This window comes from Pomacea canaliculata, linkage group LG11 (assembly GCF_003073045.1).
Source record: "Pomacea canaliculata isolate SZHN2017 linkage group LG11, ASM307304v1, whole genome shotgun sequence".
Taxonomy (NCBI): Eukaryota; Metazoa; Mollusca; class Gastropoda; order Architaenioglossa; family Ampullariidae; genus Pomacea; species Pomacea canaliculata.
The window spans coordinates 20,848,049-20,867,157 of record NC_037600.1 but is presented as its reverse complement, the minus strand read 5'-3'; the positions used below and the strand labels follow the sequence as shown (position 1 = coordinate 20,867,157).

The 19,109-nt window shown below is 44.5% G+C and overlaps 1 protein-coding gene and 1 long non-coding RNA gene across 2 annotated transcripts; both read left to right on the top strand.

Moving 5' to 3' along the window:
• Positions 1–9,154: 9,154 nt before the first annotated feature.
• On the top strand, positions 9,155–11,674 carry LOC112576007. The gene is made up of 3 exons (XR_003101727.1): positions 9,155–9,694; positions 10,423–10,519; positions 11,237–11,674. It is a non-coding gene; the product is annotated as an uncharacterized LOC112576007 (long non-coding RNA).
• A 1,533-nt stretch (positions 11,675–13,207) lies between these two features.
• LOC112576006 lies at positions 13,208–18,036 on the top strand. The gene is made up of 4 exons (XM_025258197.1): positions 13,208–13,359; positions 13,960–14,454; positions 14,579–14,940; positions 15,168–18,036. Exons 1-4 carry the CDS (start codon positions 13,325–13,327, stop codon positions 15,527–15,529), a joined length of 1,254 nt encoding a protein of 417 aa, XP_025113982.1. The 5' UTR covers positions 13,208–13,324; the 3' UTR covers positions 15,530–18,036.
• The last annotated feature ends 1,073 nt before the right edge of the window (positions 18,037–19,109 follow it).

Sequence of the window (19,109 nt, the reverse complement as noted above, 5' to 3'; positions counted from 1 at the left end):
GGGTGTGTGTCGAAATTAGTGAGACCCTCGTCGATGTGAATCTTGGTCGGCTCGATTGATGACACTCTGAGGTCGTTGAGTCTTATATAATGCTGCTCTCGTGAGTTGCTAATGACTGTCTACTACATGAAAGTTACGTTAGTTCGCCAGTTGCATTTTCCCACTCAACCTCACTTCTTCTACTGGACAACGCTCTCGCCTCGCTATATTGTTGTACCTCGTGATCGCGCTCTCTCATCAGATCAATCTGCTTCAAAGATGCCACCTCTTACAAATTACTCTATTAATTTGGTATCAGTTCCTAGTCACGTACTATGACACGTGAATGTATTCTGACCATCTCGTCTGTTCGTTGCTGTACGCTTTCTCTCTCCTCAGAGAGGAGAAAAAAAAAAGAAAAATATGAGCATATAAGCTGTCTGTATTCCTATATAGGTACCTAGTTTCAGTGTGGTGGGCTGAGAAGGGTGTTTGTTGTTCTTCACACTATAGGACACGGTCGTTGGCTGGTTGTAGGTGGGGGTGCGGTCATTTTCATTTATAGATAGTCTGTTGCGTTTTTCTGTTGAGCCAAACCAAATACATGAGTCTAAGTATTTCGTGAACGCCTGAGAATGGATTAACGAAGAGCGAAACTATTTTGATTTCAAGGGAATTTGTTATTTTCGACATTCTGCGCCAGGGGTTGAGCGGTTCCCTTTGATCCGGATCTCACGCGCTCTTCGCTGCCTCCTGTGTTATTCAACCGCGTGACGTGGATAGACTGGTCAGGTGCTGGTCGAGGATGTTCTGGTCTCTCATGTCAGCATGCAGCGGTTCAAATAGTGGCCTAAGGGACGTTCCCCATCAGTGGACAGAGTTCTTGTCTCGCCTCTGGTTAGGACAGGTGACGTCAGATGACGTCAGCCGTGGCAGTCGGGTTACTGTTCTGTCTCCGATGACTGAGATGAACAGGAGTGTTGGTTGGAATGGATCTAAAGTTCGGACGTTTATGCGGGAACCTGTTCGTGCTGCGTTGCCCAGCTGCTGCTACCCCTTTTCCTGCGTCTGCCTCGGAATGGAAGATGGAGCGTTTGAGTTCTTCTATTTACCGGACTTCTGTCTGTCGTTTGGAGTGAAAGGGTTTTAAAACCAGGACTAATCTGCACAGCGATTTTGAATAGCTTAGAAATGAGCTGAAATACGCTGTGTACTAGTGCAGGGGAGGTCATGTTGTTCCTGGTGTCGACATCTTCCCGTTGCGCTACCAGCCTATCGCTTCATACTCGATGTCAGTACAAAGGCATCTCTAGCGACTAGCGGCAGACGTCGGGTAGTGGCTACATGATCGCTTTCATGTTGCCCGTTGGTCGTTTTAACTGTTAAAGTGCAGGTCGGTAGACGCATGCCACATTGGCCCGATGTTAGTAGTAGAGTATGGATATGTGGTGATGTTGTTTGTATAGGCTTCCCACCATTAAGGGGGCTCAGGCGTTTACTAAGGGAAGACGTGTAAACACAGAATTATGGGTGCTGGACTAAACTGTTCAGTGTTTTAGGGTTGATTGTACGTCATCTTGTGTCAGACGGGCTGTGGAGCTGATCAGAGGGTCGTTTAATCGTTGTCTGGATGTCAAGTGTAGGCAGTAAAGAGAGGATTCGTCGGGTAATGATTGAGTTTGGGACAACAGTGAGAGCGGCTTGTTTGGACTGATACGAAGGCGCAGCAGTTCGGGGACACGGGGAGAGGATGACACAAACACACACAACAGTATTCCGTGTACTATCGTTCGCGTGCGTGGTAATGGTGGTAGGAGAACATTCCGTGAGAAGAGAACGACTGCGCATCGCGGCGAGACAGGGACACGAGTGTGCCAAGGCACACTTCCATGTGGACCGTGGTTCAGAGGTCAGCGTCGTCCGTGACAGGGTGGCCAACGTCGACTGTTGTGACGAGGTGGGTTTTGGACACCCGTACCGTTTTGGTATTTCGTTTTAGACAAGACATTCTGGCGCTGACGCTGAAGTGGCCTGCTGTCGCAGCAAGGGACCGATATTTTGGTCACAACATCTTTCGGTAGGCTTGTGTGGGGAGTTCACTGGTGTTAACACTGACGATCTGTTCCATTCTAACTGTATCACGCATCTTTTGAATTTTTTTCGAATCGGCTCAATTTGGCAATTAATAATTTATACTGGTACTCGGTTCTCTGACGCATTGAGCTTCGACCAAGTCGGTTTTCGACAGAATTTCGGATTTGTTGGTCCGCATATTTGGCTCGACTCCGAACGGTCGAGATGGAGCCGATTGGAGTCGGATGGCGTTCTTCGGCCAGCGGCGCCTTGCTGCGTCAGCGTGGTGGTGAAGGAGATGACGTGCTCTCTCTCTATAGGAGAGGTCATGAAATGTGTGCCAATCTGAGAAATCGCACTCTCTCTCGATGAACACTATCGTGATAAGTGGTGCATAGAGAGTTAATTTTTAATGCAGTGGTTATGTTCCTGATTTCCGCAAATTCTTTGCAAAGGGAAAAAACGCACAATGACAATTGTTCGTAGAGAATCGAGCACGTGCAGAGGAAGATTTGTTCTGCCTCAGCAGTATCAAGATCAGGCAGATAACACCCGAAGAGCGTTACCCTTGTGTTTATTGGAAGGGACCTCAAACATATTACTCTCTTGCTCCTCCTCACTTTCATGTCCTTCTCCAGAAGTTTGGTCATGGTCAGTAATGACCGATTTTGTATGTTAGTATTTTTTTGTTTGTTTTTTTAATAACTTTATTTCTATTTTTGTTGAGATCATTTTTTTCTACTTTATATACATTAGCCGTAATAGGCATTTTGGTTGAACGAATTAATCGAGTTTCATTATTTGCTATGGTATCTTGTTCGGTTGAACCAATTTGGTTCGTCTGAGCCGGTGCTCCGAACGATTATTGTTCGAACGAGTTCATGTGTTTAATATTTAATTGTTGTAAGCGATGACATGTGTATATGGTGCTTAGCACTATACACACATTTTACAATAACTGGTGCAATTCATGTGTGTGTTGGATTAGTAGTTACATATGCGTATGAGTGTGTGTGATTATATATGTAAACAAGGGTATTATAAGGCAGAGTAGGACTGTGTGTGGTGTACGTATTCTAACGGTGGTTTGTGGGGTTATATATTATACATAGATCTGGGTTGTGTTGGGGGTTTATAATTTATTAGAGATTGTGTATGTTTTGTGGGTATATCTATTCAGAAGTAGTGTGATGTGGTGGTTAGTCTAGTATGTGGTTTTTGTGTTTATTTAGAGTTTGAGATCTAACTTAGATATAGGGGACGACGTTTACTGGGCGCGACGATGAGGTTTTTGCGTGCTTTTGCAGAGTATTTCTGTCAACTGATAACGTAAACACTTAAAATCCAAATACCGAATTGAAAGATGTTCAATATGTCAATGCGTATAGCCGCTGTCGATGTGCCATGTAGGAACAGTGTGGTTAGCTGCAATGTTTTATTTGTGAACATTTTTTAATTCTTGCATGGTTAATACTAGTCGCAAGATAAACTTGTGCTTGAGTTGGTGAATGATTTAACACCTGGTTTTGTGTTTTGTCCTTACATCTTTGTTTTCTGAAATGGAGTGTAGAGCTGTTCTGGAGCATTTATTTTGCAACAGTATTACAAGTTCTGGAATTGATTGAGTGTTTGTTATGCATTAGTATCTCATGCAATGAATAATACTTTGTTGCCCAGCCGTCAGATGACCAATGAAGTCTCACCCTGCTAGTGAGTGGCAGGGATCACCGCTCATATTGTTTGCGTTTGCAGTCGGTTGTCTTCTGTATGCTTCTAAAAATCTTTTGCATCGCACTTTCTTGGTGCACCTAACTATCATATGCTCACTGGTTCTTCTGTGGGAGGGGATGAGTATGCGGGTTTATTTGTGTGCATGTATACAAGCTTTATGTCGTTTATTAACTATATGCTCCTTATTTCTAAATATGGCACAGTTGGTTTGTTGAAGAACGCTACATTCGTAGGAACGTTTTTGTTATTCGCCCTGTGTCGGTGCCCGGGAGCAACATCCGCTTGACATCCAGGTTCTGTGTGCTGTTGCTGCTGATGATGTACTGACCCCAGACCGGGGACGTCTGAGTGTCATGTGTAGGGACTCGGACAGTGGTGGCAGCGGTGTGGTCTGTGGTACCGGCGTCGATGACCGTCTTGGTTTAGAAGAACACCTGGTGCAGGGGAGGTACTGGTATCTTTGTATTAGTTGCCGACACATCACAATCAATTTTTAGAGGGGTACTTTTAGCTCCCCGACCGCAGGTAAGCGGTCTCAGGTGCCCTTACAGGGTGTGTATTAGCTCAGTAAGGTAGTGACCTTCTTAAACTAGCTTTCATTTCTTAGACCCTTTTTTTGTTATTCATCGTACTGTGCTGTATTGTTGGTACAGGTAGTGAACTGCTTAGTACGAGTTCTGTAATGGCAATCATAGTTTGAATGCTGTTACTGTAAATTCGGTGTTTGTTGACAGGTAATATTTGTGTCTGCTGTGTTGTCCTAGTACTTTTGGTTGAAGCTGTGCGCTTTGTTCTTACAGATTTGCTCTTTCGTATCTGAATGATAGCAGTGAAAGTATTATTTTCGTGAATATCATAGGTGTCTGTTTGCAGCTTGAATATTTTATAGAACGTAGTTTTACAGTACATAATGGTGTTTAGAGTTAGCAGGTAAGAAATAAAGTAATTCATTCAGTGTCATTATTACGAACTACAGAAGCTCAGCTCAAGTAGAGTCTTGCGTCTGTGTTTGTCATTCTCTATGATTGTTATTCGTATACCTGTTATGCTTTATTCATGGCTGCGATGAGCTTGCTTTATCTAATTTGGAAGGGTCTTTACGGTACCCTATATCGTGACGATTGTCGCATCTCTCTCTTTTGCTTACATTTGTATTTTTATGTTTAGTGTTATTCATTTAGTAAATTAATTTTTAGCCATTACTATGTCATGCTTGACTCGGCTAAAAATGAGCTGTATTATTCTTACTCTGAACGGTCGCTTACTAATGTTGTTTAGTTCTGTTTTTGCGCTCGTCTTTATTCGTGGGGGAGTCGATAGAAGTGCGTGCGTTCTTGCGTGCTTTTATTTCCTGATTGATTGTTCAACCATGATTTTTTTGCGGTCCGGCGGCGACTGTGATTGTATATATTGTATAGCATCCCTGTCTTCAGACTGGGTAGGGGTGTGGTGCCATGGAGGCTATATGCTGTATCACACTCTTCCGGGAGCAGTTCTACCTGCTACACACGGCGCCTCCACCTCTTGTACGGCCGCCCCGGACAGGTACTGTTGGTGCTGCTGGCTGATGGCCTAGATGTGGCTGAAGTGGGCTGTCCTGTTCACGTTTGATGATGCGTGTAAGGAAAGTCTGTGTCAGCTGTTTCCTTGCTGCCGATCTAGCTTGAGAGATCCTACGTCGTTCACGCAGCTTCGCCTCCTGCAGTCATCTGCCTGCGAGATCGCAGGTCTTAACTACTTGGCAGGGAGGCCAGCAAGGGTGGTTGTAATCGTCGCTGATTGAGGGCTTTTGTAAGTTGCCCGGTGTTGGATGTGACTATACTTAAGAGGCCGTAGTTAAGACACGAGTGCAGGTCGTTGACCTGCAGGTTATTGCCAGTGTTCCAGCGGATGTTATTTCATCCTGAGTGGTATTATTAGTGGGTGGATAGGGTGCCGTAGGAGAGAGATTGAGTGTGGCGCGGGTGGACGGCCGCTTTATAACTTCGGATACAACGCTTTGTTGTTCTCATTAAATGGGAGTCAAACCTGACATTTTGTAGACGTTACGAGGGGATGTCTTGTAGTCATGTAGTAAGGAGGCGATGTTGGTTCTGGTTCTCTGCACCAAGCATCGGCGCGTAGTTTTCAATGATAAATGTTATTTCACTAGCAGTATATCTAACGTTTAGCCACAATACGCCAAATCCGGTGTAGAGTCGTCCGTGGATCTGTAGCTGTCATCTCTGTCAGTGCGAGATTTCGATGAGTTTTTGCGAAAGCTTGCGCAGGAATCTACTACATTTGTTGCGGAGGTGTTTTAATGAGCGCACGCCGGGCAGTGGATATTTCCAGACCCCTCGTCTTCTCAGCGCCGTCGTCAGAGAAGTGGAGGGACAAGAAATTGCTGAGTACAAGATGTCGAGGACTTTGATGGATGATTGTACGCCGACACACAGACGGCGCCATCACGGCGTGTCCCACGAGGTGATAGGGCACTCAGGTTGAGAGGTCAGTTGACTGTGCAACTTGCGGACTGAAGTCGCCAGTCTTCTGCACATCTCCAGTTGGTTCACCCAGTAGGTTTGTTGTGATGTAGTGCTACTGTAGGGATTACATAGCACGTGTACGTGTCATACATGCATGGGTATTTCTGTAGTATGTAGAAGTGAGGTGTTTTTGACATGATAGCTTAAATGAGCATGGGACAGGCTTGAACGTTGACATGACAGCTCAACTGACTGACATGACGCTTCAACTGTGTTATTAAACCCAAAGTATGTCATGATGGATGATAGCGGAGCTGAAGAGTGTGTTGTATAAGGTGTGTCTAAGCTGATGAAGAGGACGTTATGTGTGGTTAGCAATATGTGTCAAATGATGTCAGCGGTTACTTTTGTCGTGTTGTCTAACTTTGTTTTCTGTTGACATGTGTCCAACTCGGATGTCTTGTTTTGTCTGTAAGTATGTTGCCATAGCTGATGTATCGATTATTTTAATTTGTGACGCTTACCTTTCAGTAGTTTATTTATACGGTTACCGCCTATGGCTAGAGCTCGAGTTGTGTAAAGGAGAAGGTTGATGCTGTGTACTACTCGTGCGCCCTGACAGCCACCCTGCCTGGAGTGGAAAGACTGCTGGCGTGTACTGTTTTGCGTCACTGAAGCTCGGCTGCTGCGGCTTGAGAGAGGCGGGTGTCCCAGTGCGGCTGATGAGGGTGGAGGACGCGCGGGATGGTGGCTCGCCGCAGTGATGGTGTGGGTGGCGAGCGCTCTGGTTGCGGTTGGATGAGAAAGTGTCGTTCTTCTGGGTTCTGATTCGTTTCTGGCTTCGCTCTCTCACTTCCGCCTTGTTCCGGTTGACATCAATTGTTATTATTACCGAGGGTAAGCGGGCACACCATTCCATTGTTCTCTCGCTGGTTTCTGTTAAAACGTTGCCAACTTCTTCGATCCGTAATTAGTTACTATTACTTCCTTCATTCTGGTTTCTTCGAAGAGGATACTCTACTTGACCAAACCTGTTAAGCAGTGTTTTTAGTCTTATTTGGCTAGATGTGTTCAGCAATCATGGTATCTTGGGCGTGTGGTCTCTCCTTCTGGGACCTTTGCTTGAGTGGCCGCTTTGTTTTGCTCCTACCATTGCGTATGTCAGTTTGCGCGTATCATCTCACAGGTGATCCGAGGTGACCCATGTCTCGTTAAGATCACTTGCGTAACCATGGGGTCGTTATCTCGTCAATTCTCTGATGACTCGCTGTCCTGTCTTTAGGTGGTCAGGTATACCCTTGTGTACCCTGATATTATGTCAGTGCGATGTCTATTTCTTGAACTTTATAGACAAAGGAGATTGTTTTGATTTTCCGTGTATTCTTCCCAGTCCTTAGTGCCATCCCGACAGGAGGTGCTGTGTCCTGCTTCGTAAATAGCTGGGGCAGTCTTACGAGACTGTCGCTGGATACACACAAGCTCACGTGAAGAAGCTCGATCGAGGCCGTCCTTCCTTGTCGGAATGTTTTCTCTGCCTCTCACAATTTCTTATTTTTTACCGATCGCACATAGAGAGTGTGCTGTCCTCGTTTATCTGTTTTTACAACAGTTTATTAGTGAAGGAAAAGCGTGGCCCCATGGAATCTGGGTTCAAGGTTAGAAGTTAACTGTTCAAAGTATAAGAAGATATTTTTAACGAGTACAAGCTCTACAAAATATGCACGCACTTGAAACCCAAGACCATTCTCTGTCCGTAATTCCGTATGCTACAGTTAATCCTCTTCTGTTACAACAGCCATTCAGTGTCGCACGTCATTGTCACACACCATTGTCACCTCCACGGTGCTCCACCCTCGTGCTGAAAGTGTATTCAAACTTGTATATCAACCAAAACCGCGGGTGCAAAATTGAAGTCCTCGCTCTTTCGCTCGTAGATGTAATCACGGACTGCGAGCCGTTTGTCCATATCCCCGGTTTTGCTGTCACCAGGCGAATGAACTGAAAATGTTAAATATTGGTATCCTCGCTTATGAGTAAGGAAAGATCAGGACATACAAAGGAAAATTAAAAAAAGCAATTAAAAAAGTTTAAAAATTCAGTTGTGTTTATGTTTGTGTCATTTACGCTGTTCATCCTTCTCTCTTTTACCTCCATGTTTGTGGTTTATTTAAAGTATCTAGCGGTGTGGCGCCAGATTCTCTCGGTTTATATGAGAATGTCAGGTTGTAGGAGGGCCTGCCATAACGCGGCTGTTATGTGAAGCAACGGTTACAGTCACGTGCAGCTGTACAACGATAGTTGATCTAAAGCTTTGACATAGGTCTCTCCACGGAGCTAAAAAGGTGGGAAGGGGAGGTAGAACTCAGTTTGATGTGAAAGAGTTACGTGCTTGGAGGGAGCATCTGCAGAGCTTATTTGAGGAGGTGTGCGCACTGGGGTTTCTTTCAAATAGCAGTTTAAGGGTACAGGTAGTGTGGGGATTCAAGTTTTAGCGAAATTAATACCACGCTCTCAATCTTTCTTTAAGTAAGGGCACCAGGTAGGTGGGGCTTGAGGTACGTGAGCCACGTGACAAACCGGAACACATACACGGTGCAATGTATCTTATTGTGCACGTCGACCTAAGGAACGGGGGAGAAATGATCTTTCTAGTGTGCGATCAGCAGGGTGCAGTCATAGCTACGTACCGTTGTTTACATCAAAACTCGGGTGCTGCGTCACCCGCTGCAGGGTCACCTTGTCTACCCGAGGCTGTACGTGGTAGTCAGGGTATGGGAGGGGTCATGGTGAGGGAATTAAGCAATGTGAGAGGTACGCATCTACTTACTAACACGCACGCACATATACATACACAGAAAGCTCAAGACCTCCATGACTGTATATATTCCCACATAAGGTTATGCAGTGTAGAATGTCAACAAGTCGTTTGAGTCCTGACCCTGATTATTGTAATTAATATCGAGACATACGAGGGCTGATCAGGAAGGCAGCTGGGTCACAGTGACCGCAAGCTGTGGCCGTGAGCGGCGTGTGGCGCTTGAGTTGCCGCGAGTCGATCAAAGGATGGAAAACTCAATCCTCGTCACAGCTGAGCTGTTGATGTACAGTTGTTAGCCTCCACCATCCCAGGAGATGGTAAGGGTAGAGACTGTAAGATGTTGTGTATGACACACAGTGTGGGTGGTGCTGCAAGATGCTGCATGCAGACTCCGACTTGTCGCCTGGCGCCGCGCGGCTGTGTGTAGACCGCCTGCCTGTTGCTGCAACTGACTTCAAACATCATTTCTGAGAAAACAGAGGATGACTCATGATGGCAGCAGGCAACACAAGTCTGTGAACAGTGAACAGGTACAGTGACTGTCTGCTACAGTCCTTAGCTGCTGACACGGAGTAAAACTACAATCATAGAATATCAGGAAGCTGCTGAAGGTGGTCACTTTGAGGTGAGTCGTTTGTACAAGGACAAGCAATATACAGTGACATACTCGTGTGTTATGTACCACAATATACAGTGACATACTCGTGTGGTTTAATGTAACCGACAGCAATATACAGTGACACGTTTCGTGTGTTATGTACCACCATAGTCGTGACAACTCGTTAGCAAGTATTACAGTGATCGACTGTTTGTTTGTTACTACAGTGAATTACTTCGTGTGTTATGTACCACAGTATACAGTGACAGACTCGTGTGTTATGTACCACAATATACAGTGACGTACTCGTGCGTTATGTACCACAATATACAGTCACAGACTCATTAGCACATCACAGCTACTTGCATGAGAGTGAATTGTCAGGACACGTGACGAGACTAAGTGCAGTAACACACGCAGTAACACACAGTAACACACAGTAGCACATCTTGTTGCTATCAACGACAAGCAGCTAAACAATCCTCCTTCCTGCACGTGAATGAAGCTAACAGTCGCTGTGGCAACTGATGTTTGCAGAAAATGTTTTTATGTCTGTGAGCGCGCCTGAGTGCTATGTGTATGTCAGTGTGCGTGCGCATGCGTGTGTGTCAGTATGTGTGCGTGCGTGTGCCTGTGTGTGTGTGTGTGGTATATATGTGCGTGTCTTACTTGTGTGTGTTCTTGTCTGTGTGTAGGAGTTTGCGTGTGTCTGTGCACGCGCATCTGTTACCGTAAATATCTTTGTTTGTGACAAGGAAATCGAAGTTCGTCAGTCATTGATTGGCAGTGTGTGCCACACGGTGTGACATGTCATAGACAGCGACACCACAGCGGCCTGAGGCTGACAGTCAGGTTGTACTTGTGACCATTAAAGCTGATGTAATCTTGAATAACTTGTAATCGTGTGTTTTTTGTTTGTTTTGTTTTTTTTTTTTTTGTTTTTTTTTTTTTTTTTTTTTTTTTTTTTTTTTTTTTTTTTTTTTTTTTTTGTTTTTTTTTACTAACCACACCCACCGAGCTCACCATACTAACACTCAAGCTAGACCCATGTTGTTTACAGTCATCCTATACCAACAACATTTTAATCAAACTGCTCTACTTACAATCATGTCATGTATTATTAGCATAACTGTCAATCAAGCTATATAATCACCTACAGTCAAGCTTCATTAGCCACTTACAATCAATGTGTTCTAAGATCACTTGCAATCACGCGATACTAACATTACTTTTACTCAAGAGATGATTGAGATTCGACATAAACTATTGGTTAGTTACCCGTTAGTATACTTATTAAATAAACACTAAAAGTGTCAAGATGAACTTAGCAGTCGCAAATTCCTTCTGATATGTAATATCAAAACCCTTGACAATGACATTAAGACACTGTGGATACTGTGAACACTGTGGATACTGTGGATACTTTGGGATTGTCTCTGGATATTTCTGCCAGTTTTATACAGTAACAATCTTCAGTCTGACAAAAACATGCTACTGTTGTTTTACATTTCTTCTTTAATGGATTAAGTATCTCTCATAAAAAAATGAAAATGTCCTGTCTATTCACAGACGTCAATGCCCTTGGCTCAGGCGAGACAACTGTCAACCATGTCTGATCCTCCGCCGTCTGCTTCACAAGAGGTGAGGCGACTAGGATGATAATAGAAATTAAAAATACAGCTAGCAGTAATATCATCAAAGGTACAAGCAAAAGCAACACCACTTCAGACACACGTAGAAATAATGTCATTGAAATACCTGTAGAAACAATACCTTCAAGTAAAGGGCAACAGCTGCAGTTATTCCGTAACTGATCGTATGACACCTGCGTGACAATGTCTTTAAACTACAAATAGTCTGTGGACATCGGTAGGATAAAAATTATTGATTTGACTGATTTGTGATGTCAGGTGTTTAGTATGAATGAAACAAAAAAATTAAGTTAATAATGGAAATACTAGCATCTAGATTTTAGTGTTGATAAGAAGAGAACCATGTCATCACAGGCTCAGGGGGGGGGAATTGGTGTTTTACGCCGTGTCAGCAGCTAAGGCTATATTACGGCAAGCAGCCAGCCCTGTAAACAGATGCCACGTGCAGAGAAAGATCAGCGTGCCCGAGACGAGAAATGAACTCAGGGCAGCCAACCTTCACTGTATTGGTGACAGGCGCTAACAGCGCTAACCGTTGCGCCACCGGACCGCTATCACAGGCTCAGAAATTCTGGCTCCAGTGGGTTGAGGCCGCGTTTCCTAAACTCAACTCTCGCGCCTACTTCCTGCCTCCTGTCTACTTCAACCGCGTGCCCATGACTAGACAGTCAGTTGCTGGTCAGGATGTTCTGGTCCTCCAGTCAGCACCTGGACAGGCTGGACAGTCCAGCAGTCCAACAATGCTTTCCTCTCCTGCTCCCCCAGCAGCAGGTCCTCAGCCAGCCCACGTCCAGGACAGTGATGTCAGAAGTGATGCAGCCACGCAGCGGCTGATAGCCTGGCTTAAACAGTTGTATAAACAAAACAAAGAAGTGTTGGTTGGACTGAGTCAGCTGCAGTTCGGACAGTACCTGGGGGAACCTTCTTACGCTGCGGAGGCCGCCCTGCTACCTCGAGCCACTTCTGCAGCTCTACCTCCGGAGTGGAAACAGGGCGACTTTGATGTGATTCTTATTCACCGACATTATGGTTTGATAGTCTTTGAGGTGAAGGCTTCTGGTGACAATGTAAAGGCACTGAATATGTCGCAGAAGGATGTAGATTGTAATATCACAAAAAAACTGACAGAAGCTATAAGGCAGCTGGACAAGGCGGAGGCCATGTTGTCTCACCTGGTGTCTGACATCGCCCCCGGACTGCGCATCACTAAGGTCATCGCACTGCCTAACCTCACAGTTCACCAGGTGCAACAAGCTGTGTCTGGCAACACCCAGCTGACTGAGGTAGAATCCTCTCTCCTACATGCTCCTACATCTCTCTACATCATCACACAACTACAGTTATTTCATGCACACGAGCTCAGCTGAGGCCACGCTACACTTGTCACAAACTATGAACACACGAATCTGACAACGACGGCTTGGAAATTAAGTGTCTTTATCAACACAGGCTCTTTTTTCTTAAAAAAGCTGGATTAAAGTTTATTCTTGTCGGTGATTTTATCTATGATGAATACCAGGCTAACATTGGCGCTAGGTGTGCGGGGTGGGAGGAGAGGGAGGGAGAAGGGGCGACAACCCAAGGCCCGACACCTGATGGGGCCCCCGCCATAACAGTCCGTGGGGATGAGAGTCTGTGATGTTTTATTGCCCTGCTACGTAGGTTGTGCTGGCGTCCAAAGGCTCCGCCATTCTGTTTGCCCACGGCCCCCTTCCCCCTAGTCTACAGCACGAGACTATTTTATATCATGTTAATGTTTACTTTCTTGTGTGCACCTGTCAACCTGCACATTGAGTGTTTATTCCCTTCTCTACCCCACGTGATTGCTTGACAGGACCTGTGTCGGTGTCTGGGAGCATCAGACCCCGCCGACATCGCTGGTCTGTGTCTGTGCTGTGATCAGTTGTCTGACCCCAAGACCCCGTGTGACGTCAGTAGTCACGTGCTGAGGGAACTCGGAGACTGGTGGCAGCGACGTGTGGCTGGGGCTGGACCTGACAGTCACATGACTGATGACGTCTACAAAACCCTGGTAGCAAGGTGAGAAATGTTCAAAACTGACGATTTTTGTTTTGGGAGTTTACAGTGATGTAAAGGTCGTAGAGAGAAGCCAGGTGTGTTTACTTTAAACCATTCTCACACACAGAGAGAGCTCGCGGAAACGTGTTGCAACAAGTAACAATCGTGTAGAAGTCTGTCGCCAAGTAATTAGAGACAGCCTATAAACTTGGCTACCCATCTCTTTCGTTCAAAGCCATTACTTCCGGATGTGTCGTCTGTTTACTGTTTTTATTCCTTCCTTCTGAAGTCAATGATGAAAAACAATTTTAGGTGGTCTGTCTAATCAAGTAAAACGACCTTGCTATCACAAGATGTATAAAAGACTACCTTCTGTCTCTTCTCGGAATACACATTTATCTTGATTTATATTCTAGTATAATACAAAACGTAGCAATGCCACTTTACTTTTGTCCATCATTGTTTTTTGAGCAATCAAGGTGGAAACATGCAAAATTATATGAGAATTTTACAGTCATAGATCACAGGAAACAAGCTATCACTTGTTGTCGACGTTATTTTCATTATTGTTTATCAACATCACTGTTACTGTATATGTAATTACTTTAATCGTCATGACAGGTTCTGCGGTCCGGCGACAACAGTGAGTGTTCCATGCACATGTCCTCCACGTGTGAGTGTCAAGACCCTGGGTCAGGCCGTCTCCCACACAGGAGAGTGCTATACTGCTGAGATAACTTTGTTCCCAGAGCAAGTGAACTTGCTGAGCAATGCTCCTCCCAGACTCTATCTCACTGGACCACCTGGCACAGGTAAAACTGTGGTGCTGATGCTGATGGCTGCACTGTGGCTACAGACTGGTAGCGATGTGTACATTGTGAGTACTTGTACCGAGAGTCATACAGTGTGCAGCATGTTGTACCATCTGCTTCTGCAGAATAAACAATGGCAGGCACCAGGAATTACATCTGAGAAACTTCACCTCCTGCATCATCCTTTTGATAAAAATGAAACCGTGGACAAGGACGTGGACGAGGCCGTGGACGAGGCTGTGGACGACTTGTCACAGGCAGCGAAGGGAGACACGTTGTACGTCATCGCTGATGAAGCGGCAAGGTGTGTTGACAAATGTAAGCACATGTATACAAGGCAGTATAACACGCGTAAATGACATGTCAATGACAGTAAACGGTATTTCACTCTTATTTAGTTCATCTGTAAACAATCATGCCTGTTACAGGCCCTACTACTTTCAGCGTTTCTGTGACAAGCTGCTGAATCAAGTTCCACGTCTCCATCTGTGGGCGGCAAGTTCCTTCCATAAATACTCACCCACCGGCTGGCAAGTGGAATTTTTAACCAGACCCCTCCGCTCTCCACCGACCGTCGTCAGGGAAGTCCAACGGGACAAGAGGATGACTGGAGATAACCCTCGTATCCACCCGTACAGTGAGCCAGGTGTGCCCGACCACACAGACGGCCCGCCAGTCAGACAGATGTATCATCGAGGTCAGGGTCACTCAGGTCGCATCCCAGAGAACTGTGTCTTGTGTGGTCGTCAGGTGGCCAGATACCTCCACAGTCTCCGGGTTGGTGATCCAGGTAGGTGTGACTGTTATGTAGTGTAATTTCTGTTGACAGTGAAACAGTGATCTGTGCTACAAATAAAAATCGGGTGTGTCACAGAAATGTTCAGTAGACTGTTAGTGACGTGTGTCTACAATTGTAAGTCATATATATCTGTCATGATCCTTTATATTCTTTATGTCAGTGTTCACGCAGTATCTCCATAGTCTGACGATAATGACACTAAATGTAAATGTCAACAGAGGATGACACGACTACCACACCCACCACCAGCTCAAGACCACCGTCCGGCCTGCAGTGGAGAGACGTACTGGTGTTGGTGTGGCTTGGAGGCCTCAGTGAGACCTTGGGTGTTGTGACGGGGCTGAGAGAAGAGAACATCCCAGTGCGGGTGATGAAGGATGAGGACATCGAGGACGTGGCCACGGCCCGCAGTGACGTGGTGTGGGTGACGCGTGAAAACCACGTGCGGGGCCTGGAGAGAAAAGTCGTCGTCTGTCTGGAGAGTGTCACAGATAACTCTTCTCGACTTCACCCCATGTCCCGCTGTATGTCACAATTGGTGATTGTCTCCCCTGAAGACTCACCGCCTGAGCAGGAATGACTCTCACCTGTTATAATGAGCACTCTACTCAAATATCACTCTGTGTGAGTAATATTATGAGTGTACTCACGATTGGAGCTAATATTCATGTTTCTGTGCTCTATCGCTACACTAATGGGACATAATAACTGGATACAAGAGCCCAACAACAGATTCATATTATGAGTATAATTTCTATAGATTTCCAGAAGCTTGTTCTATGTAGAAGGCAATAATAGTGTAGGGTACATATGGGGGTAAGTCCTACTCTCGATACAGGTAGTCGTCGCCTGAGACCGCGTTTGATTACGGGTGGTAACTCCATCTGGTTGTGAGTCGGCCATGTTAGGTTACGGTGAGTATTTAATGCTGGGTAATCATTGTAATCATGCTTGAGGTTTATGTTATTTTAGACAAATGTTATTTGTTCATTTTATCGTGGAAACATTCTCACTTCGCTTTGCTTCCTTGGCAGTCATGGCCAGACATACCAGCCATTGTTGTGGTTGTAAAGTCCGACAGTCGTAAGTCGCACAGGCCGACGACTACCTGTATTGTAAAAGTACAGACAGACTAGCAAATAAAGTCTGATTCCTCCTGAGTCCTTGTGCCTTTATTTAGGATGGTGATGGTTGCTGGCACGAAGGACCTCTGATAGGCAGCTTTCCGTACACGTGGCACTTTATAGCGCCTGCCTGGGTGTCTCTGCTTCGACGTCTGGCGTGTGAATAATCAAACTCAGTTTTCCCCAACTACAGGGGTTCTGTGAACCTCTCACTCACTCATGCACGCTTTCATAAATCGTGCTCACTCCCATGGGTTCTTACCAGCGTTCAGCTAAGGGCGACAATCCTTGTTTCTTAAGACAGAGAAGGGAGATAACCCCAATTGCTAACACGCTCATTCGTTTCTTGCTTTAGGTCAAAGGTGCTGCTCGTTAGGAGGTTTACTTGTTTGCCTCGCGTTGTATCCCTCTCTCTGTCGCTCTTCTCTTCCTTGGGACTCTCTATGTTCTAAGTGGAAATCATCAACATACTATTGTCGGAGTTGCTTCCCTGTTTTCTCTCTTTTTCTTTGGTCCTCTTTTAGGGCCATGTTATTTTTTTTTTTTTTTGAAACCAGAAGAATTCAGAATCGTTAAAAATCGATCATAAGGAACACTTTTGTCGCATGTTACGAAACAGAGGCTCGTAACAGGCCGGAAAATTTCATTTTAAATGAATAAAAGCATTTTCTTCCCACAGAGACACAGACACGTCCATCATCCGCCATCATCATCGCTAAGAGAGCGAGAGAGAGTGAGAGAGCAGCGCTGTGTGGATGCTGGTGGAAACTTTGCCTATTATGTTTGTTTTTTTTTACTGTGAGATATTAATTTATTATTTGATGAGCATATTTTTCACGTAAAACAGACTACAACCTTAAACCTCTAAAATATTAGAGTGGGACTGTGAAGTGAGGATTATAATTAGTGAGAGGTTTATTCAAGTATATCTATATATGTCTGTCATCAGACCTGACTGATATTTTGGAGATTCATTAGTGTGTGTTGAATAGTGTGAGTGACCGTTTGGCTGTGTTTGTTGATATTATATCACAGGACTGGCTTCAGAGAAAACAACAGACAAGATAACAACTGATAAATTAGTTTGGAAGAACTGTTTTTTTGAGTTTCGGGCTTTCCAACGGGCTGTCTTCTTGAGAAGGGACTTCACTCTCAATAACATGGTCAACAAGGAAGCAGCGTTCATTGTCAACAAAAATTAAAAAGAAACACCTTTTAACACTAACTTTGACTAGTACAATGTGAATCATGCCGACATTATTACTCTGTTATTTCGTGGTGTTTTACGGTTCCTTTCACTTATTATTATTATTATTATTTTGATGTGAGAAGTTAGATTTGTGTAGTTGTTACTTTGAATATTGAAGAGATGTCTCCCTATTAATGTGAGTTGCCTCTGTAGGGGAATAAGGATATGGAGAATATGGAGAGGGGAATGAAAGGTACTAGTGTAGATGTGGGAGGAGCTTGAGGCTTCAGGTGGGGATGGTTTGCTGGCGAACTCTTGTAACTATTTCCATTTGCTCAGGTAACAGGCGACCGTTGACGGGGATATGCCGTGCACAGAGCTTCGTGACAGAAATAACTTACCTTTACTTTGAACACACAGTGATTTAAATATCTCACCCTAGGGCAAACATAAAATGACAAAACTGTAAACACAGGCACAAATACAAATACATGATCCAAACACACGACGCTCCAATGCATGAAGTCCTTGTGAGTGTGTGGTTATGGAGGATATTTGTCTGTCTATGATTTTTTCTTGATTTTTATTCTCCTATTCTGTACAATGAAAAGTATTTTGATACTTTCTCTACATTGACCTTCTTATGTCATGATATGTATTACAGAGGACAGCGGGAAAAACGCTGTCAACTCTTACAGTTCATTCAGGGGAGGCAATTTCACAATGTAATAAACTGGGGAGTTACTGCCCCTGACTTTCTATGCCCGAACTTTATTTCCCCTGAAAGAAAGAAAATAAATAGAACCATCGAGTGAAGAAATTTAATGTTTGCATTAGCTCCATGCGACACGAGGTTTTCTTGTTATCCTTGAAACCTGTTGGAGCGTGACGTACAGTAACGGTCGTGAAGAGCGGGTGTCGTGACGTCACTTGTATCCGGGGAAGTCGGGATCAATAAGAAATGAGTGATTATGGAGTTTACATCTTTGTCTACTTTTATTCATCGAAGAATTCTCTCTAGATGTTCGGGCTAAAGATTATCACCTGGCACAATGTTCAGTCCGCCTGTAAAATAAACGATGACAATGCAGACAATGAGTGACTTGCCTGTCGATTTGTGTGACACTCAAGCAAAGGCCAAATGTCGTCCCTCATCAACTGTCTACCGTGGGTATAAGAATGTACACTTATCAGCACAAATGACTGAGCCGTACATTAGTCAAATAGTCAATTGTACATAAACATGATATAATCTCAGATAAACATGTTTATCTTTTACTAGGTCAACACGTGAACCTCCAACAAACACCTCAAGCTTATTTGTGAAAGCGGCAATGTGAGAATGCATGTATGGTGGAGATTGAGCTATCTAATATGTCTGCACATCTCACTGTTATTATTTATTTATCTTAAAATGACCAACAATAAATCATCTATGCTAATCAAAGTTCAACAGGTTCAAGAAAATATCGTTTGTTCTCACCATGTACAACGACTAAGATTACAGCTGTGTAGATAACATGTAGAGCGACTACGATATACAACTGTGTAGATAACATCTAACACACCACTTAACAGAGAGTGAAGGAGGCTGACAGGAGGAGCTGAAGTCGAGTCAATGACTGTAGGTGTGTCAGGATTTGCTAATAGTGTCGAGAAGAAGATGTAGCAGTGGCAGGTAATCATCAGAGATGACCTGAGTTCATTGTCATCACAGAAACACGACATCAGACGGCAGTGACGTCAGATATCAGACGTGAAAAAAGATGGAAGGAAGATAATAAAAAGTCTGACTACTACATTTTTACTGCCCCTGACTGTCTATAACCAGGCTTTACGGAGAAAGA